General features: G+C 49.4%; 1 protein-coding gene across 1 annotated transcript; it reads right to left on the bottom strand.

Annotated features, from left to right (window-relative positions):
- Nucleotides 1-3,961: 3,961 nt before the first annotated feature.
- Hmx3 (H6 family homeobox 3) lies at nucleotides 3,962-5,660 on the bottom strand. The gene is made up of 2 exons (XM_047553896.1): nucleotides 5,261-5,660; nucleotides 3,962-4,635 (listed from the first exon to the last, which is right to left on the bottom strand). The coding sequence occupies exons 1-2, from the start codon at nucleotides 5,658-5,660 to the stop codon at nucleotides 3,962-3,964; spliced, it is 1,074 nt and encodes a 357-aa protein (XP_047409852.1).
- Nucleotides 5,661-27,209: the final 21,549 nt, after the last annotated feature.

Genomic DNA, 27,209 nt, shown 5'->3' with positions numbered 1-27,209 from the left:
CCACTAGTTGACCAGATGGCTTGTGAAGAGGCTGCACAAGACAAACCTTCCCAGGGATTTTCAGGAGCCACCAGGATCCCTGCTCATCCTTTTCCAGAATTCTTCCCAGTTTGCCTCAGCCAGAGGCAAACCAGCTGCCAGGGTCACCTCAAACAAAGTGTCCAACTATGTGCCTTGGTCACAGAGGTGATGCTAAATTAACATAGCGTGTGTACTAGAAGCCCAAGGATATGTTGTCTGTTAGGAAATATAAAGAGTGTGTGTGTGTGTGTTTGTGTGTGTGGTGTTTATGTCAAGTGTGAAAGCATCCTGTTGTTTACAGGGGAATCTGTAGAAAGGATTTAGAGGCAAAGCTGAAGATTGCATAGACTTGAAGATTAATTGAGGTGCAGCTCAGGAAGAATCGGAAATTAGGGCAGGCAGAAAGTTGGGCTCCACAATCTGAAGGAGGAGTGAAAGGAAAAAACCATGGGTGTCTGTTCAGTGTCCTGGACACGCACTGCCCTGACTTCCCCTGTGGGATGCCCAGGAGGAATTTCAGGAGGCACTGCCACTCTTCCCCAAAGCACCCTTTTAGTGAATAGTTCAGTGCCTCCCAGAAATCTTTGCGGAAGTACGGGATGGGAGTGGGTGGGGGAATAAGATGACACCAGCCCGCTCTTCGGATGTGACAGTCCCATCAGGTGGTTTCTTGGCCTCTCCTGATGGGAAAGCCTCAGAACAAGCTGCAGTTGAGGTTAGGATGCTTCTTACTCAGAGTGACTTCTGCGGTCCACCTCCCTGCACCCAGGTTCAGCTTCTCTTGCATTGGGAGAAATACCAGAACGGCAGCCCGGCCAGCAAGCATAAGAGGTTTCCCACCTAGTTCAGCTTCTAGGCTCGCTCAAACCAGCACCACTTCCTCCCCCAGGGAGGCACTATATCTCTCGGGAGGAAAGCTCTGGCCAGGGCAGCAGAGCTCCCCTACAGAAGGGAAAGGGAGGCTGCTGGGAGCAGGACAAAGGATAAACTGTGCTTGTGGAGAACCAGTTATTTCTCGACTTTGTAAAGACCGGGTCAGTCAAGAACCGTTTTCTAGAATCCAAACAAATAAAGAAGTATTTTCTTGGCGTTTGATAACATCGTGTTCTGGCTGTAAAGTCTAAGGACGTGTTTGCTATTGCAACATCATTTTTAATGAGCTGTTACTGGCCTGTCCGGCAGTTAGTATTGCCAACAGTAAAAGCCATCAGTATGTTTGCAGGTAACACAAGGAACGACATATTTTGACCCCGAATTTCTGTTTATTTTTCATTTACGACACATGCCCTCGTTTTTATTCCATACCAGAGGGAAATAAAGAGAGATCTATCTTCACTGGGGTCCGGGCTAAAATTTTGCCATAAATACGCATGCCGGTTTATTTGGGGGCAGTTTTCCATCAACGGAAAACGATACTCCTCGTTTCAGCCACAGTAGACTCAATTGTGTCGATTGAGTTTGAGGAGCTTGAAACGCGCTGGAAGGCGGGCGGCGCAAGCAGGCGCTCCCCAGCGGTGGTGTCCTGCCGCGTGCTCTCAGAACTCTTCTCGGCTTGGGCTCCTCATCTCCCCCTTTTGGCTCCCCAGCTTCAAACGCAAGCTGCCGGGGCTACGCACTGACACCCTCGGCTTGAAGGCTGGCGGCCACGCTGGTTGTCGAGGGCCTCCCAAGCACCTGGCCTCCCCTGGGCCGACCAGCTCTTCCAGGCGGCCTCTCCAGCTGCCACCAACTACGTGGCGGCCCGGTGCCCAGCAGCCCGCGGGAGAGGCTAGCCTGTCGCCGACCAGGACAGGGGACACGGAAAGGCTGTCGATGCTTTGGGCCCCGGTGGACAGAGAAAGGTTGGCCAGGAGGGGACACGGTTCTCTCCGTGGCGGCTGTCACAGCTAGGTGGTTTCTGGTCCCTGGCACTTGGCACAGGAGCACAGCGCCCAGTCCGGAGCCCGCACACCGGCGGCAGCTCTCCCAAGCCTTGCTGAAGCCTCCCTGCCCTAGAAGTGGGAGCTGCCTGCCGAGAGGTGGTGGGCTTCCCCAGAGGGCTTGCCATCTCCCGCCCGGCCTCTCCCAGGTGCTTTTGGCAACTGGCCTCCAGTGAAGCTAAACTCTAAGTTCACTCCCTTCTTCCCCCGCAACACCCCCGAACAACCAGAGCCACTACGCTCTTAGCCAGACATCCTAAGGATGCTCTGCCCAGAAAGTCGCCGACTCGGGAAGGAGCCGTGGCTTGGGCACAGAACGGTAGGCTATAGCTCTGCGTTTTAAAATGCTGTCTTTAAGCTCCAAGCTGTCGCTTCGCTCAGTTCCGCAAGCTAGATAAACCTAGGTCTTTACCCCTCCCGCACCCCATTCTTTCCTGCTCCCAAGGCACTTCAAGCCACGGAAGATACTGGGGAGAGAGCGCCCCTGGTCGCGAACAAAGCCGCCTCTGTCTCCGCCGCCTGCTGGATTATAGGGGTGTGCCTCCAGGTCGGACTGAGCTCAGAGGCAGCCAGGGGGAGACAGAAAAGAGTTTCGGAGACACCTGCTCTGGGAAAAATCATCCAAAGTTACACACTCTGGCAACATGAAAACTTAGTTCTTTTCTTTTTAATTAATTCAAGTTCACGACAACATTAAGTGTAACAATATTTTGTGGGTTTTTTTTTTTCTTTTTCTTAAAAAGGGACTGAACCCAGGAAGAGAAGAGGGGGATGAGGGGAAACAAACTACTGCAGAACAACAGGTGTAGCCGACAGAAAGAAAACAAGATTGGGTGGCAGAGCGAGGAGCCCTGCCGGCTGGAGGGTGAATTTTACAAGAAATCTGTACATTTATCAAATAAGTTAAAATTCTCCTAAATTGATTGTCCTTCACTTAAAGCGCTCCAGTATGCCTAACTTACTCCTTTGAGCATTGCTACCTGTCCTTGTTTTCTTCCTTTTCCCTTTCCCCCTGCTTAATTCTCTCTTTCTAAACGAATGACTGAAATTATACTGCAAAAAATCTGCTTCCCTCTTAGAGGAAGGAGCAGGGCTCTCAGGAAATTTTGTACAGTATTGCACAGGTCAAAGTACAAGAGTTACTGCGGAACAAAAAGGCAGGAGGAGAGGATAAAAGATACAGTTTTTTTAAAAAATCAAAAGCATTCTCTTAAAATAGGGAACAAAGTAATAATAGTAATATTAATAATTTACTGACAAGTGAAATTCCCCCAAATAAACGCTACTAATAAATAAGACCATTCTATCCACGCCAGATGTGGGGTTGTTTCAATTTCCAGAGTTCTGGTTTTTGGCTTTGTTTTTTCCCTTCAACACTTCAGTAGAGGATTCTTCGGTCACAAAGGGAGAGAGATGAGATTAATTGCCACAGACCTCTCAAGGAGAGAAAAGCGCCGCCGAGTAGGGGTTCTTAGGAGAGGCGGTTCAGCCTCTGAAAACGCCAGAGGTAACTGATTGGAGGTGGGGAGGAAGAACCACACCCAGAACTCCAGAAATAAAAGCACTACCATATGAACTCTTCCTCTTTCTGGACTCTGAAAATCGCTCCATAGAAAATGAATAAACTAGAGGGCTTAGGATTTTGCGCTTATTTTCCTTCTATAAAAATAAAACCAAAAAGTCACTGCTCAATGCAAAGTTAAGGGAAGGGCTGAACCCTCTACAAAAGCTTTTAGTCGAAATGTTTGACCTGGAAATTTTGTCTTTTTCCTGCTTTTTCTTATTTAGTAACCACAACCAAAAGGAAGAGGAGAAGCGCCTCAAATTCATTAGGGATGAATTGCACGAAAATACATTGCAAATACTTACAAAACTCTACCGATTGGGGGAGGGGAGGCCAGGCAGAGCGCCGAAGCCCCGTTCCCAAGGCCGCCGGACGTCTCGCCGCCCTCGGCCCGGCCCAGTCTCCTCTGGGGTCTGGGAAGGTGGCCGGGCGCTCCCTTCCCCTCCCCTCTCGGGCCTCAGACCGGCCGTAGCAGTGGCACGGACGAAACCACCGGGTGCGAGTAGTAGACCGGGTGCGGGAAGGTGAGCAGAGGCTGGCTGACCGGCACCGGGGCCCCCGCGGCCGCGGCCGCCGCGCCCTCGGCCGCCGAGTTCTCGTGGTAGAGAATTGGCACGCGCACTATGCGCTGCGCTGCCGCGTGGCTCAAGTTGGCCGCCTCCAGCTCCGCGGCCAGCTGCCGCTTCCACTTGTTGCGGCGATTCTGGAACCAGATCTTGACCTGCGTCTCAGTGAGGTGCAGCGACGCGGCCAGGCCGGCGCGCTCTGAGCTGCTCAGGTAGCGCTTCATGTCGAAGGTGGACTCGAGCTGGAAGACCTGGCTGCGCGAGAAGACCGTGCGCGTCTTCTTCTTGCGACACGCGGGTTTCTTCTCCGGACTCTCGGCGCCCTTCTTCCAGTCCTCGGCGCCCGGCGTCGCCGCCGCCGCCCCTACGCTCGCACCGGCCGCGCCCGGCGCCGCCTCGCCCTCCTTCTTGCCTTCCTCGGAGTCGCTCTCCTCCAGAATGATCTCGTCCGGGCTCTTGGAGTCCAGCTCCTTGTGGTCGGGGTCAGCCTTAAGCAGAGGCTCGGGCGAGTCGCGGTCTGTGCCCGAGGCCGGGGAGGAGTCTCGCAGGACGGCCTTCTCCGAAGCTGCGGAGACAGACAGACGGACGCACACACAACACGCACACCGACACAGCCGTGAGCTAGGCCAGGCCCAGGGGCCAGTAGGCTCAACCCGCGCCGGCCTCCAGGTTCCGGGCCTTGAGGCCTCACCGCTCCCGCGGGCCTTCTCCTTCCCGTTTGGGCTGGAGTAAGGGAGCCGTGTCCTGGGATCCCCCTCCTCCCGAGGACAGGCGGGCAGATACTAGCAGCACGGCCGATCCTTGCGTTCCCTCGGCTCCCCTGCCAGGGGCCCGCAGAAAGATTCGCCATCCGATTGGGTCCGCCCGAGACAACCCCTCTTTTCAGTCGGTATTTCCAGCCCTGGCCGTCCGAAGCCACCCCAGTCAAGCCGGAGGCCACTTTTCCAGAGAAGCGCCGCGCCCCCGGCTCCAACTCCACCTCTTTTCTCACCAAGTGGGATTGGATTCCCGGACAGCGCAACCAAGCACGCTGGCAGGAGTTGCAGGCCAGGGGTGGGAGGAAGTTAGCCAAACACTGGGTTTGCGGGTGTGGGGGATCCCAGAATGGCGGTGATAAGCAGCGCCAGGAGGGGATGGGGCCGGCGCGGGGAGGGAGGGAGGAGAACGAAAATTCAAAGAGAGGTCGGTACCTTCAGGTCGCGGGAGGTGGCCGCCGGCGGGGGTCAGGGTGTAGGGGTACCACCAGGCCGGGGAGCGCTCCAGGTAGTGCGCAGGCAGGGCAAACCTCTGCGCTGGGATCTCAAAGCGGGGGAAAGCCAGGTCGCCCACCTGCGAGAGCGCGAAGCCCGCGGCACCCTCCAGGGCCCCCTTGGCTGCGGCGGCAGCGGCGGCAGCGGCGGCGGCGGCGGCCGAGGCCGGGGCGAAGAGCGTCCGTGGGGGCGGCTGCGGCTTAGGGGGTGGCCGGTGGTGGTCTCCGTTGAGCAGGTTCTTGATGGAGAACGGGGACTCCTTGGGCGCGGGAGGCGGGGGCGGCGGAGGCGGGGGCTGCGCGCTGGCAGTGCCGGAGGCGTCCGGCCCGGGCTCCGGCATGGTCCCCTCTCCTCCGGGTCCTCAGGAGGGAGGGAGCGGGACAGGCGGGCGGCCGAGCGAGCAGGCAAGCGGCCGGAAATCAGACCATAAACGGAACTCAACTACGGGGCGCAAAGTCGGGGGCCGCCCCGGGCGCAAATCGAGCCGCGGGAGGGCGGGGTGAGGACCAGGCTGGGGCGGGCTCGCATGGGGGAGGGGTCCTGAGGGGCGGGGAGCTGCCCTGCCCCGGCACCGAGGGAGCGAGGCGGCTCAGCGGCGGCTGCGGCTCCCGGGGAGGAGGCAGCAAGAGCAGTCCCCGGCTTGGGGCTGCGTCAATCCGGCGCCGGATGCTAATGATGAAATCAAAATGTCATCCAAGTTAAATGCGGGGAGTATACGGCGATTGGGCGCGTACAATGGCAAATGGGATTAGGCAGACGAAGGCGCAGTCGAACCCCGGCCCCGCAGCAGCCTCCGCCACCGCCCCCTTCTCGCCTTCCCTCGGATTTTGGCGCTTTGGCTTCGGGCTATAAGAGCCCGCCTGTTATTGGCTTTATATAGTCCAATTAGGCAGCAAATGAGGACAAACCTATTAGCACAAAAGGATATTGGCTCCCGCTAAAGAGGCACTCGGAGCGCTCCTAAGAGCGCAGGAGGAGCCAGGGACCCAGAGCCCGCGGCGCCCCCGGCCGGCCAGAGCGCACTGACAGCGGCTAGTCGGGAGCCGGTGCCTCCCTCTCCCCCCTGCGGCTCCGGGACCCGCTTCTCGCCTCCAGGCCTGCGGAGGGGGGGGGAGGGGCGGGCCAGGCCCGCGCGGGTCACCTCGGGGTTATAAGCCCTTGCAGCTGCCGCTTCCCCGCCCCCAGGGGCTTGGCAGGGGCTCGCTGCCCCCGAGCGGCTGAAGAGCCTTCTAGCTCCGACACAGGAGGCAGGACGCAACCTCGGACCCCAACGAACTCAGTACTTTCCTACCCTTTAGGGTCCGGTGGCCTCAGCATTGTCCCCAAAGCCTGCTAAGAAGGGCGCGGCCACGAAGAGAGATTTGGGTTCACCATCCACCGTCTGTCAATAGGAAGAGAGTTGGGGAGTGAGTCCTTGCACTGCAGCCCCGCGCTCAGGAATCCGCGTAGCCTTGGCCTTTGGCTCTGGACTACCGAAGAGTGAGCCTTCCCTTGGGAAGTGGAGTGGGTGTGCGTCTCTGCGCACCCGCGTGTGCGCGCAGGACTGGCCGACGCTCACGCGTCACTCTTTAGGGGTGTTGGGGTAGTAGCGTTCTGGCACCCACCGCTGCACGCCAAAGGGCACTTCTCTTTTCCGGATGTCCGCGCTCCAGACTGAAGAATCAGCTTGGAGCCTACAGTCCCGAAGATAGCACTTTCTTCCAGGAAGTTTCCTTGGCTGGCGTTTGAAGCTGCCTAACGCTTTAAAAGTAGCAGTGTGACTACAGCGGAGTATTTGCTTCCGTTGTAGCTGTGGCATCGACACCAGCAGCTCGTCCCAAGGGCCTTCAAGTCCCTGGAGAACCACGTCGGGCCTCCGAGGAACTGAGGAACAGCTGGGAGGAAGGTCTCTCTATTCCTTCGGCTTTAGAAACAGCTCCCCGGGTCGCACGAGGAGCCCGAGGCAGGCATTTTTAGACTCTAGATTTAACCAATCATATGAATCAGAATTGTTTGTGGGGTCCCTTCCAGAGTGACAACTCCCTAGTCAAAGAAAGGTGGCAAAGTATCTTCACCCACTCTTTGCCTTTGGTACACCCGGTACAGCCAAGGTCTTTTTGTGGCCCCTTCACCTCCTCAATGCTTTCCTTTTCGTTAGGTCGAACATTGCCTAATGCAAGGTCACGCTGCATCGGCAGACGCGACTGGTCGCGGTCCCCAAGTGAGAAGTGGGTATGTTTTATTTTTCTGTCGTAGGGTGTCAGACCGCCCCCAATAAAATCTCCATAGGTGCATTTAGTGTTTCAGCAAACCTTTACCTACAGTAGTAAACCTTACTTTTTCTTGGGCAACCAGAAGCCTTGTAGCCAGCTCTTCCATAAACAATTATTATTCCTTTGAGTTTTGAAGGGTTTTACTGGAATGCAAAACACTACAGCATTCAAACTCGGAATTGGAACCAATCACAGTTTTGAGACTCAAGCAGTGTGGGTCTCATGCTCTGATTTTATAGGTGAAGGCAAGAGTCTGGAGAGGAGATCGGGCCTAGGTCACCTAACCCGGAGTGGACACCCAAAAGTCATTTTTCCTAACCGCAGAAATCGCTCTAGGCCTGAAGTTCTACTCCGGTTGCGAGCGCATTGCCTGCACATAGCAGGCCAGGTGTCGGAGGCCGAGGAGAGGCCCCTACCCGTGTGCACGCGTGTCGTGGGAGCTCTCCGGTCAGGGTCAGATGCGTAAAAACTTGCTGAAGTTTTAACGCACCACGGAAACCGCCTTTCAACTGAAAGAAGTGGAAAAGCTTCTCAAGTCGCAGAAGGGTGGGGGGGGGGTGTAGTTAAGTGGTAGAGCCCGTGCCTAGGATGTGAGAGTGTCTGGGTTCAATCACCAGCACCGGAGGGGTGGGGGCGGGGAATCAGAAAAAAGGAGTGCCTGGCAGGTGTCCCCGAAAAGGCTGAGGGTTTTGTCTAGGGCGGGCTCTTGGTTGATCCCAACTCCAAGACTAGACCTCAGTGGGCATAGGGTCTGCCTTGGCGTGAGAAGAGCTCAAGACAGATGCCCCTGACCTTTGCCACGCGGTTTCCCGATTTTCACTCTTCCTTTGTCGCCCCGACTGTTTCCCCCTCTCCAGAGATGCGCGGGAGCGCTGGTGTGTGTGTGAACGCACTCGCTTTGACCAGGTAGGGGGGTTGCTTAGTTATCGGCATCCCCGGCCCATCTTCTGAGTTAAGGGAGGATAGAATTGAACGGCAGGGTAAAGAGTAAGATCTATCCTTTTGCTTCGAGCAAGTCCTAAGCGGCAGCAGAGCGGTTCACTTGCCCTCTGGCGAGGTTTGTTGCGTGTTACCTGCGCCTACGACTCCATTCAAAGTCTGGCAAACAGCGCCCTCTATGGGGCATTCTCTAAACCAAGGCTGCAGGCTCTTCTGCAGAAACCAGTCCTAGAGCACAGCATTTAAAAGCCGCGGTCTGTGAACAAAAGCATATTTGTCTGGATTCCGGGAGAAGCAGAGGGCGAAATCGCCTGCAGGTCTCTGCTGATCCTTACCTGGCCATCACAGGAAGTGGTCTCCCCCACCTCCCTCCTTCCTCATGCTTTTCCTGCGCCTGTTTTAGGACACGTTCTATGTTCCTTCCTCCTTGCACCCTGGCCTTTAGGAGCCAGTCCTGACTGCAGGCTAGGTGTGAGTTCCACGCAAGAGGAGTGGGCTGACTTATTCGTCGTTTTAGGACTCAGAGTGCCATCCGCCGACTACTGGGTGCTGGGCAACACTATGCTAATACCTGAATGCCTGAGTATGGGGAATGGGTCCACCCATGGTTAGATGAATTCACAGTTCCCACTGTATTGGGGTCTTCAGAGAGCTTGACAATACCCACAAGCAGTTTTTGAAGAGTTTAGCGAACACCTAAAATCTTCTGATGACATATTTTACAAATCCCCAAGGATAGGACCACTGGAGGGTGTTTCACAGGCTGATCCAAGGCAGGTAAGAGGGTTGCAGGAAGAGCCATTTCCATGCCTCTCTCCCTTGGGAGGAGGGGCCAAGAGTGCAGAGGGAATCTAGAGAACACTAGTGGTTGATACTCAACTTTTGCCCAAAGAATGAGGCTTGGCAAAGGAGTTCTTAAAATAGCCCCACAACCCCCACACCCACTATGCACAAACCACACATAAGCATATGCATCCACAGAAGTCAGTAGCAGGGCCTTCTCTAAGGGAGGGGAGCATTTCCATATTTCTATTACTTCCCTAAGAGAGATTGCTTCCCTCTGCCACCAGAATGGAGTCCTTCTTGGAACGGCTTCCTGAGACAGCCCACCTTACCCATAAAGAGGAGTGGGGACTATTTAGGCTTCTAACCCAGACTGCAGCCCCCACAACTAAAGTAGGCAGAATTTGCCTGGGTCCTGATGGTCACATTTAACATCTCCGGTCTCCTGCCTGTGTGTCCCTGATTTGTAGGCAGAGCAGGTGAAGGCCTGGAACGGTGAACCTGGGGAAGCTGCGACCCTGACCCCAGCCCTGGAAAGCTCTTGCCCATCTTGTTCCAGGCCGTCAGGAATGCTGCCCTAAACCCCTCCCTTTGGCTAGTGAATGTGACCCTGAGAAAGTACTCAACCCTAGGAGATGGGACACTGTCATGCCGTCCTTGATCAGATATGTGTCCTGAATAGTGTACAGTGCCCTTGGAGTGACTGTAAAGGCGATTTCAGCTAACAGCCACCCAGTCCTCCTTCTATGCCAGGCACTATATCTGGTGTAGTAGGTGGTACTATTACTCCCACTGGACAGATGAGGAAACTGAGGCATGGTAGATATGATAGATGGGAGCTGGACAGTGCAGGCATACAGCAAATGCTGGCTACTGCTACTATTATCTTCATGCGGTCCCTCTTGTTTAATTTATTAATTTTTTTTAGTACTGGGGATTGAATACAGGAGCTCTCTCCTAGTGAGCTACACCTCCAACCTCTTTTTAATTTTTTTAAAATTCTGAGACAGGACCTTGCTATGTTGCCCAAGCTGGCCCCAAACTTGAAATCCTTCTATCTCATCCTCCCAAGTAGCTGGAATTACAAGTATGCACCACCATGCCCAGCATTGTTTGCCCTTCACAATGAGCCCATGGGCCAAAAATCTGTTCTTGAAGGTCTTCTCTGAGAAAGCTAGCAGGGTCCTATGAGGACTCCTTTCCCCGTCTCTCCTATGTCCTCTCTCTCTGATAGAAAGAGGCAAGCTCTCCAAAGAGTTTTTCAAAGAAAGAATTTATTTAGGGATAGCAGGGGACTGCAATCTGCAAAATTGCCTGGTGGATTACGGGTACATTAGCCAAAGGGGTTGGGTAAACAGGAAGCTTCTAAAGACCAAAAGAAGTCCACAGAAGCTGTTCTGAAACAAAGACTGTTGGTGGTCGGTCATAGGGACCTGTTGCAGGAGTTGACATTAGCTCATTGGTGGAGGTAGTTGTCAGGCAAGCATCCTTGTGCAGATGGCTCATCTGGAGCACTGAATTTTTGAAGAGTTCCTTACATAGTTTCTGTCATGTAGATATGTGCAGGAATTTCTCTTTTTTAAATTTTATTTTTAGATGTTGATAGACCTTGATTTTTATTCATTTATTTATATTTGGTGCTGAGAATCAAACCCAGTGCTCACTCATGCTAGGCAAGCGCTCTACCACTGAGCCCCAGGCCCAGCCCCAGGAATTCCATATGCTAAGTCTTGTTACAGGCATGTGTGCATGATGGCTCCTTTTTCATGACCTCCTGGCTCCATTGTGTTAGGGTTTGACATAATGACTCCACTTTGACATTAATAACTTCCACATAATCAACTTTTAAAAAGTATAATTTAATGAGCAATAGAATTCACACTTAAGAATACGGTTCAATGAACTTTGGCAAATGCATGTATTTGAGTATATACCCTCCAAAAGATCTTTCTGGCCCTTGCAGTCAATTCCCCCAACTTCTGTTCCAAAAGTCATTGACTTGATTTCATCATTAAAGATCAGTTTTTCTGCTTCTAGAACTTCACATAAAGAACATCTAAATTTGTACCTTCCTAGGTCGCATTTCTTCAACTCAAAATGTCTTTGTAGTTCATCTGTGTCATTGTGCATAATATTCCCAAGGCAGAGATTTGAGCAGAGGAATGACCCATCCAGCTTATATTTTAAAATCAGCTTTGGATGCATCAAGCTCCTATGGAATTCTAATCCTATAAAATACCATATCCTATGCATGGATAAAGAACATGTGGTCTATCCATACAATGACATATTATTCAGCAATAAAAATGAGTGAACTACTAAGACATGGATGAACCTTTGAAAGTTTTATGTGAAGGCGAAGAAGCCAGTCATAAAGGAATACATATTGTTTGATTCCTTTTGCGTGACATGTCCAGAATAGGCAACTTCGAGGAGACAGAAAGGAGATTTGGTTGCCTGATGCAGGGGAGGAGAGGAGGAGGGAGCCACTGCTGATGGATGTGGGGCTTCTTTCTGGGAGTGATGAAGATGTTCTAAAATTGGTTGTGGTGATGGTTGCCCAGCTCTGACTATGCTAAAACCCACTGAATTTAATACTTTCCATAGACAGATTGTATAATACATTATTTCTATTTCAACAAAGTTGATCCTAAAAAATTTACCTCCCAGTCACCATGTGCAGATGTAGTCTCTCCAATGTCTCTTGCCTCAGGAGCCCCAAGGAGGTAGCCCAGTGACCCAGCCGGGTTCCCCCACATTTCCTACATCCTTCCTCTTTCTGCCGATGGCTATACAGCAGGGAGGGACAAAGGGATTGTTGGCTCAGCTCCTGTGTGTGAGAAGCTCTCTGCCCACAGCACAGAGGAAGCCTAGCCCTCTCAGCCCTCACTGAGGCCATGCCAGCCCCCTTGGAGCTCAACCCTTCCATAGCAAAACTGTCCCCAGGACCCACATAAGGCTGTCATCCTGGATGTCTCCCTTCCAGCTTTGATTTGGTACTCCTTACTTCTGCAGCTGAGGAATAACCCACTCTCCAAACCATCAATTCCCTTCTGCCCCATGGATGTGGCACAATCAGAACAATTGATGGTCATGTGGTATAAATCACTGAAGACTCTAGGCAAGAAGTAGGCGCAGCTTCCTCCAGGTCCTACGTCAGTGGCTGAGCAGTCCTTGGGACTCTTGCCTTCATTCATACAGTTAACAATATGTCTGGGCAAGCACTTTGCCAGGTTCTGGGAAGCAAGACCAAGTGAGTCACAGCTCCTATCTTTGGGGTGCTCACAATCTGGGGAAGGGAGCCAAGAACGGAGTGAACAGTGGCCATGCAACTAGCATATGTAGGCACAAAGCCATCAGGGATTGCAGAGGAGGAAACAATGGATTTGGTCTGACGTGGGAGACTTCCTGGAGGAGGCAATCAGCCTCCTTGATGAGTCTTATGCATGTTGATGAGTCTTGATGAGTGTTATCAGGTAGAGAAGGAAGGACAAAACCCAGAAGAGACAGCTGGGGTATGGACACAGAGACTGGGTGGGGAGTGTGCACAGAGAACAGGAGACAGGGTATGGCGTCTAGCAAAGAGTGCTTCTCTCAGGTGGGCCCTTGACTCTGCATCAAAATCCACAGGTCTCTGCCAAAACCATCATGTCACGTTGGAGTGGTGGTGGTAGGGACATGGACTCGGGAATCTGCCATTTTTGTTAGTTGTGGCAGACTGGCTTCTAGCATGGCCCCTAGGACTCCTGTAGCTAAATAACACAAACTGGGAGACAAGAGGAGCTTAAAACAGCAGAAAGCCACTGCCTCACAGTTCTGCAGGCCAGATGTCCAAACCTGAGGAGTCAGCAGGGCCCGGTCCCTCTGAGTTCTGGAGAAGAATCAGTGCCAATAGCCACTTGGTGAGTTTGTAAGAGCATCCTTCCCCAATCAAACCTTCAGATAAGAATACAGACCCTGGGCAAACACCTTGATTGTTGCTCTGTAACAGACCATGAAACCAAGGACCCAAGGAAGACATGCTCAATTCCTGACCCACAGAAATTGTGAGATAGTAACTTTTGTTTTGTTTTTGTTTTTGTATCAGGAATTGAATCAAAGAACACTTAACCACTGAGCAACGTCCTCAGCCATTTTTTATTCTTTTATTTTGAGATAGGGTCTCACTAAGTTGCCAAGACTGGCCTCAAACTTGTGATCCTCCTGTCTCAGCCTCCTGAGCTGTTGGGATTACAGGCATGAGCCACCAAGCCAAACTAAGTGTGAGATTCTTTAAGCCACTAAGTATTTTTCTTTCTTTTTTTTTTTTTTTTTTGTTACCAGGATTGAATACAGGGGCACTTAACCATTGAGCCACATCCACAGCCCCTTATTTATTTATTTATTTATTTATTTACTTATTTATTTTTGAGGCAGGGTCTCACTAAGTTGCTGAGGCTGGCTTTGAACTTGCAATCTTCCTGCCTTAGCTTCCCAAGCTGCTGGGATTACAGGCATGCACCATCACACCCAACAAAGTCACCAAGTTTTGTGGTAGTTTGTTATATCATAATAAATAACAAACCAGCTCTCTGGCATTTCTTATGCCTATCCTGATTTGAAGGACTAAGTGATGGGGAGCCATGGAGGGATTTTCAATAGAAAGCAAGAAGATCTGATCATATTTAGGTTCTGGGAAGCTTATCTGGATAAGGGAAAGATTTGTTGAAGCAGGAGGGACAGGTCTGGAAGGCTGGCGAGGAGGTGCTTCATGAGGACCTGAACTTCAGGAATTGTTCCCAAAGTGAATGCCCCTATATAACCTATATAACCAGATTAAGAAACAGAACATTCCAGACTCCCACAAAGCCTCTTTGTGTTCCCACCCAGTCATCCCTACCCTCACTTCCAACAAGCACAATCTCTGTCCTAACCATAGGTTAGTTTTTCCTGTATTTGAATTTTATATTGATAGAATCAAGTTGTTTTCTCTCTTTTGTGTCTGGCTTTTTAGCGTTCAACATTATGTTTGTGAGCTTTGTCCACTTTGTTTTTTGCAACTGTAGTTTATTTCTTTTCATTGCTGTTTAGCGTTACATGGGGTGGGTGTAACAAAATTTATTTATCCATTTGATTATCAGTGGACAGTCAAGTACTTTCCCATTTGCAGCAATGATACATAGAACAGAGGTTAGGACATTTTCTTTTCTTTCTTTGGCAAGTGCTCTACCAGTGAGGACACCCCTGGCCATGCATTTTCTGGGGGTCACGTGTGCATTTTGATCGGAAGGGAACCATGGGCTTAGGATATACATATGTTCCCTTCCCTCACAGGGTAAAAACTGGATGGCAGAAATTCCTGTGACACGGGCGTTGGGTCCCACTGGAGAACTTCGTGTGCCCAGAGCTGCTCAGCTCATCTTGACAATCCTCACGGGTGTGCCAGGCATGAACTTCGAGAAGCACTTCCTCATGTCTGCCACGGCTTCCTCCTCACTTTGTGGTCAGGGGTATACATTATTTCCTTTCAGAAACAACAATAATAGTAAACGCCCAGGATTCCTCTTCTCATCGAATATGCCAGGATTTACCCTCCCTGACATCTTGATTCAAGTCCAGGTACCAGGTCCTTAACTGCTGAGAATTAGCCTGATTGAGCCGAGGTCTTCACACAGGGCTCAGAGTTTCTCTGGGTTGTCATGAAAGAAAAGTCTCTTGCTATAGGTTGTAATGGACTTGATGGGGTTCTGGCTCCTAGTTCATGCTCAGCAAAGAGAAACTGGTCACAGGTTGAGGGTGACCAAGAACAGCAGGGTGGTGACAGGGACTCTTCATCAGTTTGGGCTGTTAACAAAAATACCAAACACTGCGCTGCTTAAATAGCAAACATTTACTTCTGGCGGTTCTGGAGAATGGCTGTGAGATCAGGAGCCTGCATGGTCCACATCTGGTGAGGGCTGTTCCCGGCTTCCAGGTGGCCATCTTCTCATTGTATGCTCACACCGTGAAGGAGGGCGAGAGTACTTTCATCAGTAAGGGCACTAATCCCATTCACGAGGGGCCCACCCTCCTGACCCCATCATCTGCCAAAGTCCCCACGCCCTAATGCCAGCACATTGGGGTTGAGATTTCTATACATGAACTTAGGGATGTGGAGCAGAAACTTTCAGACCATTGCTCCAGCCATATGAATGTGGTCAAAGCACTTCCTGGAGGTCCTGAGAGGGTTAAAGGAGATGGTGTGTGGGAAGTGCCTGCATGGAAGGTTCTAGGCACACTCTCCATAAATGAAACTGACTGTTCACGTCAGGTGGGACCAGGGTCGGGTTTTGTCTACTTAGTAAATGAGAGCTCTGAAGCACAGAGGAGAGGCTTGCCGATGTCACTCAGCTGGGCAGTAGCTATCCTGTCGGGGTCCCCCAAAGTTGTATGGGAGCAGGACCCCCAATCTACGGCTTCTAGATTTAAGTTCTCTCCACCCTCAGCACCTTTATCCCTTAAATGGCCTAATCTGGCAACACAAGCATGCACCAAAACGTGCAGTCCCCATGTGTTTGTTCTTTGGGGGCTATTGGTGGGGGTTCCCTCCTTTTGTTGGCAATATTGGAAAGAAAGGCGGTGGCCCCTACTCCGAGGACAAAAGAAGTCCCTCTCCTTAATCTACTCCTTGTCTTTGGAAATTTGTGGCAACCGTTTCCATTTAAGCATATGACAATTAAATCGTTCAGGGTTCCGATGCCGAATTAATTACCCAGTAGAAAAGGGATCAATTGTGTAAATATATCATTTATGTAATGAGTCCTGGCTGTGATTTAGATGTCCAGATTGGTTTTTCTTCCAGCTTCTGTCCTGAAAACAAGTCTAGCCTTTGAGCCAGGGCCAAACAAACAGCCTCTATTAGGTCTGAATCCAGGGCATTAAGTGGCCCAAATAGACAGGTGGGGGCAGGTGATACAGGGGGCTGAGATTGTGGGAAAATTGGAGCAATTTGCCAAAATGAGCCAAGTTCCTCCTATTATTCTTCCTGTCTCTGCAGAAAATTACTCTTCAGAAACAGGGAGTGGAAGTTAAACATCCCCTTAAATGACACTTCAGGCCCAGCCCATTCCACCCCCTCCACCCACCCTCTGCCAGACACCAGAGTCCAATTGTGACTGCCTTTTCTGAAAAAGGAGCCACCATTGGGTCCCAGGAGGCAGCAGAGGCCCCCAAACATTTAACATTCTTGGAATCGGTGGAGCTGGCCATCAAGCACGTGGCCTGCCTGCCCAGCTCGCTGCTGGGCAGCAAATTCCCTTCAGTGCTACTTTCAGCCAAGGCATTGGGTGGCTCTTCTGGGGTGAAGTGATCGCTGCTTCAAACACTCTTTATTGAGTGTGCACTTTGTGCTACTGTCTAGGCCCCTCCCGGACTCCCCAGGCCAAGCGCCCTCTCTCCCCATGTCCTCACCACCCTGGACTTGCTCATCTCTCCTGGCACTGAACACAGCCAGACTTTCCAGACCCACATGTACTTCAGCTCTCAGGGAACCCTCCACCATCTTCATGGAATGCATCCCAAGGTCACCTGGCTTAGGGAGTGTGGGGTGGAGAGGGAGCTTCTATGCACAGACTTCTCAGCAGGTCCCTACCCTTCCTGGGTCTCCCGGGAGCTTCCCTTCTCTGAACACTGTCCCATACCACCCAGACTTCCTCTCGGCCTTTTTTCCTCTTTCCCCTCTACATGGACCAAGTTCAACCCCTGCATGTAGTGGGAAGAAAGCCAACATGATTCCAACAAGTTCTGCTTGAACACTGTCAGACAGGTGGGGACCAGGCAAGGTTTTTGTCTTGTGATTCAGTTTCCTTTTCTGAATTTCGAGGCCACAATTTGTGATTAAAAGATCCCTGCCAACCCACCTCCTCCTCTGTGGGTGTCTCCAAGAGCCCTCCCCTGGGGGAAAAGGGGCATAAAGCTTGTGATCTGTTTTAGAGGGTGAAACCTGTAGCATAAATGGCTCAGAAAACTGTGGCCCTGGGGAAAGTGAGATTGGAGGGGGTAATTATGTATCAAATGCCATGTATTTCTCAGGAATTCATTGCTTAATTGATGTTTTATTGCTCCCACTGACACATGTGATCGAAATGAAATTGCATCTACAGGGGAGGAAGAGAAATTTATTTCTGCTTGTATCTTAATGGGGGGAATAAAGCGTCAATTAAACAATGAAGATGACATATATTTGATGTATGACCTGAAGAAGGAATATTACTCACTAAAATGTTATTTTACAATTTACAGTAATGGAGCACCTGGCAATAAGGTGGAGCGGCACGCTTCACACATTCTCCATTACTCAAAAATAGCAAAAAATATATCATTATTAAATAATACGAGAAAATAGTGTTTTTAATAGTGTACGAGAAGAATCGAAGTACACTAGTCCTAGCTACTTGGGAGGCAGAGGGAGGAGGACTGCAAGTTCAAGGCCAGTCTGGGCAACTTAGTGACATTCTGTCTCATGATAAAAGTCTGGGGACACAGTGCAGTGTCAGGGCTCTTGCTTTGCATGCATAGGGTCCTGGGTCCACCCCAGTACTGCACACACATGCCAATGACTAATACTGGAGATACAGTTTGAAACACACACACACACACACACACACACACACACACACACCGTGTGTACATGAGGAGGTGGGGAGAAAGACAAGGGGAGTCCTGGAAAAGTATTATAATAAAACTTTCACAACTGTACTTATAATGGAATAATGGATAATTTTATTTTAGTCTTTGTACTCATAATTTTAAATTCTCTGCATTAAGCAAGTATTTTTATAATCAGGAAAAAAAATTTTAAGAGCAAAGTACATTTGAAATAAAACATTCAAAGGAAAGATGTTGAGGATAAAGTATTAATGCTATTTGTAATAAATCACAAAGTGAACACAAAAGAGTTGGTGTGGACTTCTATTAAGCAGCAATTTGCCTCGATATCTAAGGGCAAAATGACTGTACTTTATATGAACAAATAGCAGTAGATTAGAAAGTCATTTAATGGTGAAGCTGGTGGTTGAGAATAGATTAAACTGGTTGTACCTGATGAGCTCAGCTGACTCAGTCAAATAATGGGTGTGTCTGCCCCCTGAAGACTCCAGCTTAGCATCGGGCTCAAAGGAGTCTACATGTGTGCACAAGGCCGAGGATGATTTTTGTAGTGTGGTTGTGTCCTTTTTTTTTTTTTAATTAATTAATTAATTTATTTTTATTTTTTATTTATTATTTATTTTTTAAATTTATTTTGTGGTTGCTTCTTGCTAAAACCACAATGGGCTTTAGGCTTTGGTTCTTTGTTAAACTGGTGACCTGGGAGTCTCTTTTTCAGTGTGGAAGGAGTCTTTTGTTTTTGTAGAAGGAAGAGTAAGACTTTCACTTTATTTTGTTGTACTTGGTGGAGAACTGATAGGAGACAAGACACAGCATGGCCCTGTATCTGCCCCAGTCCTCCCAACCCCATGGACTGGTCCGTAGCCCCCACGGGAGAGAAAGTGAAGCCAGAAAGTGAAGGAGCTACTTTCACTCAGAAAGCCAGAGTGACAACATGCAGTGGGGCTCAGGTTGGATGGAGAGGGGGCAGTCTGTGGCTTTGTACAGAAGTGACATCAAGAGCCCCTTTCTAGGTCCTAGAGTGCTCATGGAAGGCCCCAGCAGATGTGGTAGTGGGATTCTGTGGAAGGAAGGGTATTTAGGAGGGGGCGGGGCTAGAGAGTTCACTCAAGAAAGCAGGGGCCGAAGGTGTGCGGACGGCGGAGAGCACAAAGCCCGCCAGAGGGACTTCCCAGGCAGAACATGGCCACCGTGTACTCACCAGCACGGTCCCTCAGCAGCCAGGCCACCAGCCCCTGCAGTCCCTGCTGGGGACAGCTGTACCTGCCCTGCCTGTCCACCTCCTGCCAAGACCCAAGATGTCCACCAATAGGGGGGGAAAAAAAGACCCAATAAGTCCTCAGGGAACATCTGATTGGCCAAGTCCAGGTCACATGCTTGTCCCAGTGCCAGAAGTGGGAGGACAGACTTGCCCCACATCAGCTTCTGCAGCAGAAGCCAGACCCAGGCAGTGGTGCCCGTGTCAGGTGGGTGTTCCCACCTGTCAGTGACCATAACGTCACCACTGCACAACCTCACAGTGGTGTGGAGAGTGGAGTGAGAAAAGGCCGTGAGACACTTGGCACAGAGCCCAGAACACAGGGAGGGCTTATTGATGACTACTCTGACTCATTAAGGTATTTGTTATTATTTAAGAAATCATCACACAGGAGACCTAGATTTGGCCAACAGGGAGAGCGAGGCAAGTTTTGTGTAAAAACAGTCGGGGAGGGTGCTGTGGAATGGAATTCTTGCATTCAGAATGAGGAATAATCAATAATATCTAATCAATACAAAGCTAATCAATAGCCAATGCTAGAAGCCATGAGCACTGTACTCCACAAAATCTGTGGTGTGACATCTTTGGATGCTCAGACCAAATGGGAAAAAGAGGCCTTTGGGACAGAGACCCTTGGGTGCCCCTTCAGCATCTTTCCCCTCTTTCTTGCAAGAGTCCTTATGTTTCAGGAGGGAGCCTTACTTCCTGGAATAAAGGACAGCGGATTCCAGCTTTCCTTGCAGCCAGAGTGGCCTTGCTGTTAGGTTTTAGCCAAGCAGGTGTGAGTGGAGGTTCTTACTGCAAACACTTCGGGGAAATCTTCTTAAGGTTTCTATTCTCTGCAGCCAAAATCAATCCTACCCAGCACAATCTTCATGTCGTCATCTCTATTTAATACGTGAGGGAGCCGGGGCTCAGGGGGGCTTGAATGTCACAGTGAAGTGGTGAAATTGCCAGACAGATGAGGTGAGGTCCTCTTTCCTCAGGAACCATGCTGTCTCCAATATACCACACCACGCCAGCTCACCTTTTAAAAATAAATATGATTGAAGTATAATTTGCATTCCATAAAATGCACCAATTTTAATTGTATAGTGCAACAAGTTTTGTTCAATGCATACACCCGTGTCGCCCCCACCATAATCAAGATGAAGAGCATTTCTATTACCCTACAAAGTTCCTACTTCTTTGCAATCAGCCGTCCCTCAGCCTCAGGCGGCCACTGACCTGCTTTCTGTCATTATAGATTAGTTTCGCCTGTTCTAGAATTTCATGTAAATGGACTCATTCAATATCTGCTCTTTTGTGTCTGGCTTCTTTCGCTCAGCATAATGTTTTCCGAATTGACCCAAGTTGTTGCAGATATTAGCGGTTCATTCCTTTGTATTCCGACTTGTGCGCCATTGTATAGATGCAGCACTATTTGTCTATGCACCTATTGAGACCTATTTGGCTCCTTTACAGGGCAGGACTGCTAAGAATGTTTTGTGTACATGTGTGTTTTAGTTTCCTGAGTAAATAGTTAGGAATGAAATTGCTGGGCCACAAAATACAGTTATGTTTAATTGCGTAGGAAACTGACAGACAGTTTCTGAAAGTATGTTACAGTATTTGGACCTTTTTTTTTTTTCTTCTGGGCACCAGGGATTGAACTCAGGGGCACTTGACCACTGAGCCACATCCCCAGCCCTTTTTTGTATTTTATTTAGAGACAGAGTCTCACTGAGTTGCTTAGTGCCTCAGTTTTGCAGAGGCTGGCTTTGAACTCACGATCCTCCCGCCTCAGCCTCCTGAGGTGCTGGGATTACAGGCGTGCCTGGCTGTATTTGGCCCTTTTAAACAACTGACTTTAAAAATCTGATTTAAAAATATTTGATTTTGATGTACATGTTTTTTTTAGGTGAGGTCCACCCTGGGCCCTGTGGGAACTTGCCTGTGGGGAATACACCCCCTTGCCTCCCCAAGATCAGGTTTACAATCCCGTCCAGCCTCTACTCTGGCACTGCCATGAGTTGGAGTAGGGAGTTTAACTCAAGGGTCATTCAACTTCTTCAGTCATGATAAGGAGCAGACAAATACAGGCTGTTGAACATTCCTAATCTGGAAATACGAAATCAGAAATGCTCCCAAACCACTGAGCTGCCACATGCCATCATAAGTAGGAAGTGCCACACCTGAGCTCACATGGTGAGGCGCAGTCCAAACGCACTGAAAACATCGCAGAGAATGACCCTCCTACTGTGCGTATAAGGTGCACACGAAGCACGAACGACTTTCGTGTTTAGACTCGGGTCCCATCTCTAAAATAGCTCATTAAACATGTGCAAACATTCCAAAATCCACAAAGAATCTGAAATCTGAAGCACTTCTGGGTCCCAAGCATTTTGGATTAGGGCTCCTTGACGGGCGGTGACGTCTCCCTGACCTGTCGTTGTTAGGATTAAGTAAGATACGATTTGCAGAAATGCCTGGCCCATCACATCATGGTTGCTTGTTATCTTGATTTTAGCTTTATGATGAGGGGATTTTGCTGGAGAATAAGGCATCTTTTGTACCCTCGGTTGAAGAGCTATCTATCATCACGTTTTATAAGAGGTAGAAATAAGTCCTTTCAAATGGATTTGCTTCAACAGTTCATATTGGAATTGTTGACACTTCTTGGAGTCATCACGGTCTGGATGGCTGTGTGTAACTCAGCAGGTGGGGAGGCTGTTGACAACATTAATTGTTTCATAAATAGTGTCAAGATGGGATTCTTTTCCCCCTTTGGCTTAAACCAAGTTACTGAAAAACCAATACTGTGCCATATGTTTATACTTTTCTTGGCACATAAACCAGGTATTTTACAGACAGGGATGGGTAATAAAAGGCAAGTACTCGCTCAAGTCACATGTTTGATTCTCCATCAAAGAAAAACAGCCATAACCATCCCAATTCCACTGAAATTTTATCAGAATTAGTTGTAAATCTCAGACCCTGGTGACAGCACCCTAAGTAGAAATGGCTACAGAACTGAGAGAAGACCCCTTCCTAGGTGGGTGACACGCCAAGCAACACTCTGAGCACGTGCCCGGATTTCTCACTAAGTTAGGTGCAACATACCTGATATTAGTCAGGATACACATTATGAATCCTCACCATTACTGATAGTGGATTTGGGGACTCTTCAGAATTTTTTAAAGTAGAATTTTTGTGAATAGAAGGCCCCACAGAGGCCTGACTGGTCCCCAGGCCGCCCTGCCATGGTTTCCCATCACAGAGGAACTGTACAGTGTGCATGCTCAACCAAGGTACCTTCCCCATGAGACAGGGGTGAGGGCACCTGATGTCTGCCCAGCGTGCACCCATTCCAGGACCTACCCTGCTCCTCCTCCAAAGTTAGAATCTCTCCAAAGTCGAGTGTGACTCGAGGCTTTCCAGTTCATCCTCTTCCTGCTGCCCAGCCGCACAAGCCTACCAACTATCCAGGCTGTGCCGTACCATGACTGGAGGAAATCCCTGGCACCTGAGCTGGGCTTGCAGGGAGGTGTCAGTCTCCCAAGCGGCAGGTACCTGTGGCAAAGAGGCTGCACTTGGTCTTTGAATCAAAGAACTTTCCAGAATCATTTTGTCATCTGCGCCATATTAATTTGACAGCTATTGTACTCCCCCTTTCCTGCTCACTCGCCCACCCGGCCCAAATCCAGTGCTCCCTGGCCTCTCTACTGAATAGTGCCCCCCGCAAGCAACTGCCTCCTCCAGGGTTGGCTCGGGGCCTCCTCTGGGTGATGTGTTCTTAGAAAGTGAGCTTTGGAGCAGGAGGGCTCGCAGATGACCGGCTGCTGTTCGCCTGAGCAGGGAGACTCCAAATGCACCCACAGAAGCACAGTCACCAACAGGAAAGGGAAACGCTGCTCAAGGGAAGCTGGGGGTAGGAATGGGGTTTCAGACAAACCCCCCATTTTACTGATGGTAACCCTGGTCTGCAGCTTTGGTTTCTGACACTTGTAAGCAGAATTCAGTGCAACTTCAAACATGTAACTTTTATTGAGAAGAAATCATTAGAAGCTGTTGACTTCACTCCTTTGGGAAAGGGTGGGGAGAGGGTGCTTTTACTTATTTTATTTATTTATTTATTTATTTATTTATTTTTTGCGGTACTGGAGATCGAACTCAGGGCCTTGTGCTTTCGAGGCAAGCACTCTACCAGCTGAGCTATCTCCCCAGCCCCCTTATTTTTTTTTTTTAACTCACTTATTTAAGTAGTGCATATATGTAATCCCAGCTATTGGGGAGACTGAGGCAGGAGGATTGCAAGTTCAAGGACAATCTGGGTGACTTAGTGAGACCTTGTCTCAAAATAAAATAAAAACAGCAGGAGACATAGCTCGGGGATAGAATGCTTGCCCAGCATGCACAAAGCCCTGGGTTCAACCCACAGAACCCTCTTGGCATGTGCGCTCACGCGCACACACACATACACACACACACACACAGGCAGAGGGGCATGATGGTTACATTAGAGAGCATGCGTGAATCCCCAGCACTGCCCCCTCTGAGCCTCGACCATGTGTCTTAGGTTCCCTGCACATCCACCTCCTTGTCCCTAAAGCAGGGCTCTAGCTGTGTTTGGCTCATGCAATCCTTGTACATCCAGGGCTGTAGTGAGTGCTCTGTATATATCAGCCACTTTTCTACGTGAACTTCCTGATTCAGCCTACCTCATTTATTTTAGAAAGGTCAGTGTGAGTTATCTCTGCAATAAAATTATTGAATTTTCTCCTTTATACTTGTCTCTATTTACAAAATCCTAATAAGCATTTAAAAAATAAAAGGTGGGAGCGGGTGTAGTTTAGTCGCAGAGCATGAGCTTGCTGGGCATAAGGTCCTGGGTTTGATTCCCTAGCACCAAGACTTTTTCTTTTTCTTTTTCTTTTTTTTTAAACACTTTTTTCAGTTGTAGATGGACACGATACCTTTATTTTTTGTTTACTTGTTTTTTTTTTAATGTGGTGCTGAGGATTGAACCCAGTGCCTCATGCGTGCAAGTCAAGTGCTCTACCACTGAGTCACAACCCCAGCCCGACATTTTTTCTTTTTAAATAAATAAAATATAAGCTGCAGTTGCCTCAATATTTTTTTTCAAGGGACACCCATAAGTATGGGTGGGTTGGGGGAGAGGGGAGGGCAACCATCTGTGTTTTTCTGGGTCATATAGACAGAAACCAAGCAGGAGGGTGATGGGTACCCGGATACCTGCGCCCCATGTCTTGCTTCTGCTGGTCTCACTGGCTGCTCTAGAGATGGGCTGGCTGAATGAAGTACCTCAGGGTTGATTAGTCTGGAAGGGATTCATTCTGGAAGAAATCAGGCCCTCTGGCCCTGGCTCTGACATGAGCGCTGAAACTTTTTCCTCTAACTTACATTTTAATTAAGAAAGTCACCCTTCGGTGAAAATTGCAAAATTCTGGTACTTAAGAATCAATAAAATGTGCACAGTCTAAAACGAGATTAATAATGGCCAAACTGTCTATTTTGGGTGCAATTATTTATTCATCAAAGAAAACCAGCTGCTTAAAACCGTAGTCCATCATGAGCGAGCGAGACACTTCCACTTCAGTTCTGTTGTTAAAATTCCCTTCTATTGCTCCGTCTGGTGTTAAATATAAAAAGCAGGAAGGTTCATTCTCTACCTGCATACATTTTAAATAAGAATTTCAACATTATCTTGTCCATTTAAAATAATTGTATGAAAATGTGAAGAAATATGATCTTGTAAAAGCTGCAGTCTGACGCACCCAGGGAGTGAGCGAGAAAGAGCAAAGCTGCTATTATTTAAAATTCATGGAGATGTGGCAAGATTGATTGCCAGAAGCTCCTTTCTGGGACAGTCCTGGAGCCCAGAGGCGAGAGGCTGAGGCTGGGCAGGGGGCCCAGGCAGCTTCTCGGGCCCAGCAAGGGCTGGAGGAGGGGCACTTACCGCACCATCCTGGTCAGAGGGGGACACAGGACAGCCAGTTCTTTGGGATTCTTGCACTGCACGGATCCTCATCAGGCTGGCCTTGGCCAAACAGGGAAGGACCAATGTTTCTACTTGGGTTTTGGGGGTTTGAGCAAGCCATGTCCCATAGTCGGGGATCTGGCGGAGGCTAGGATTGTGGAGCAGAGAGGAGGAAGAGGACTGAGGGGAAGAGGAAGGGAGAGGATGTAACCTTGCCCTGCTCAGGAGTTAGCTGGCATTTGAATAATTCACCTCCCAGGGCAGTGATGACCAGCTCTCAGAGGGGAAGGGGAGTTGAGGATGAAAAATATTTCCTCTTGGTGTTCTACAGCTCCCAACTGGCCCCTGGAATTGGGTTGGGGGCTGACTGAGTCTCAGCACCTTTGCATTCAATTCTGCTGTTTTCTGGCTACATGACTGTATCAGTCACCTATTGCTGCTGTAACAAAATACCATAGTCAGGGCCTAAAACAACCTACATTTATTTTGCAGTTCTGCAGGTTAGAAATCAGAAATGCACCTCACTGGGATAAAATCAAGATTTGGTGGGACTGAATTCCTTCCAGAAGCTTTAGAGAGCAATCTGTTCCTTTCCCTTTTCCAGCTACTTGAGGCTGCTGCAGTCCTAGTCTCTGGGTTCCCTTCCTCCCTCTTCAATGCCAGCACAGAGCGTGGAGTCCTTCTCACTCCCTGTTACAGACCCTGCCTCCCTCTTCTCCCTCTAAGGACTCTTGTGTTCACAAGAATAATCCAGGTCAGTCAATATCCTTATTTTAGTCCTTAATTAAATATCTTGGATTTAACCACAACTGCAAAGTTCTTTTCTTATGTAAGTCACCGTATTCACCATGGGGATGAGGATGTGAATGTTTCAAGGGGTCATCCTTCTGTTTACATAATGACCTTGCACAAGTCACTTGGCCTTTTTGGGCCTCAGTTTCCTTGGACAATATCATCTACCTCCTGGTATTTCTGTGAGGATTTGAGCAGATAAAACAGTAAATGTGCTTTGTAATCTGCTACATTCCTTAGCAAGAGATGAAGTTTTTGGTGTATTTGAAGAAATTCAGTTAGCTTGTGTGTGATCAAACCCCAGGGTTCACACAGGCTGGTCACGTGCTCCACCACTGAGCTGCCCCCCAGCTCTGAAACCAGCTACAGTCTTTTTGGAGAGAGTCATGCAGAGTCGAATTCTGTCAATGATTCTGCTTCTTGAATTTAGCATGTTTTTTTCCTTCCCCAGGCCAGTTTGTGTTTGCAGGCAGCTTGGTTCCTGTTCTGCCTAAAACTTCAGACTGAATTCTAAGGACCCCTATGTGTGCCAGGGTCTTTTCACACACACCCTGTCAGTTCCCCAGCCAGAGTGCAGGACAGAGCTGGCTCCCACCATGTAGAAAGAAGGTGTGGAGGGTTCAAGGCTTCACAGTGGTGTTGAACAAGGTGAGCACACGGCCTGTGGTGCAGTAGGAAACCCCTGGACTGCAGTCTAGACTCCAGCTCTGCCATTTTTGTAGTTGACCTTGGTCATTCCTGGGCATCATGTCCCCTTCCCTGCTGGCAGCAGATGAGGGTGGGATGCATCAGCATCTTCAAGCTTCCGATGGCAGATGAAGCCAGTAGGGACTTAGCCTCAATGAGTATCTGTCTGATTTGGTTGTAAAGTATGTTTTGATAAACCCCAAAGTTGTCATTACCAAAGGTTCTGAAATCTGGATCTAGGACTGGACTGTTAACGCAGGCACTGATCTGGGGTTTCTCAAAGTGTGACCGTGGATCACCTGTGCAAAAGCCATCTTTGAAAAGACGGTTAAAATTCAAATGCCAGGGCCCCATTTCCATCTCTGGGTAGATTGGACCCAGGAATCTGCATTTGAACAATAAGTCCCAGGTGATTCGATGTGCTCCCAAATTTGAGCACCGCAGCCTTGACCACAGTGGGCTCATGAAAATAAGTTCACTGCAATTCTACTCGAACCCCCTGCCTTCTCGTTGGTCCCCAGATCCTCTGTTGTTCCCCTTCCCTAGCCTCTCTCAGGACAGCACCAAGCACTG

This window comes from Sciurus carolinensis, chromosome 5 (assembly GCF_902686445.1).
Source record: "Sciurus carolinensis chromosome 5, mSciCar1.2, whole genome shotgun sequence".
Lineage (NCBI taxonomy): Eukaryota > Metazoa > Chordata > Mammalia > Rodentia > Sciuridae > Sciurus > Sciurus carolinensis.
Note: the sequence above shows the minus strand (reverse complement) of the source record. Positions and strands in the feature narration are given on the sequence as shown.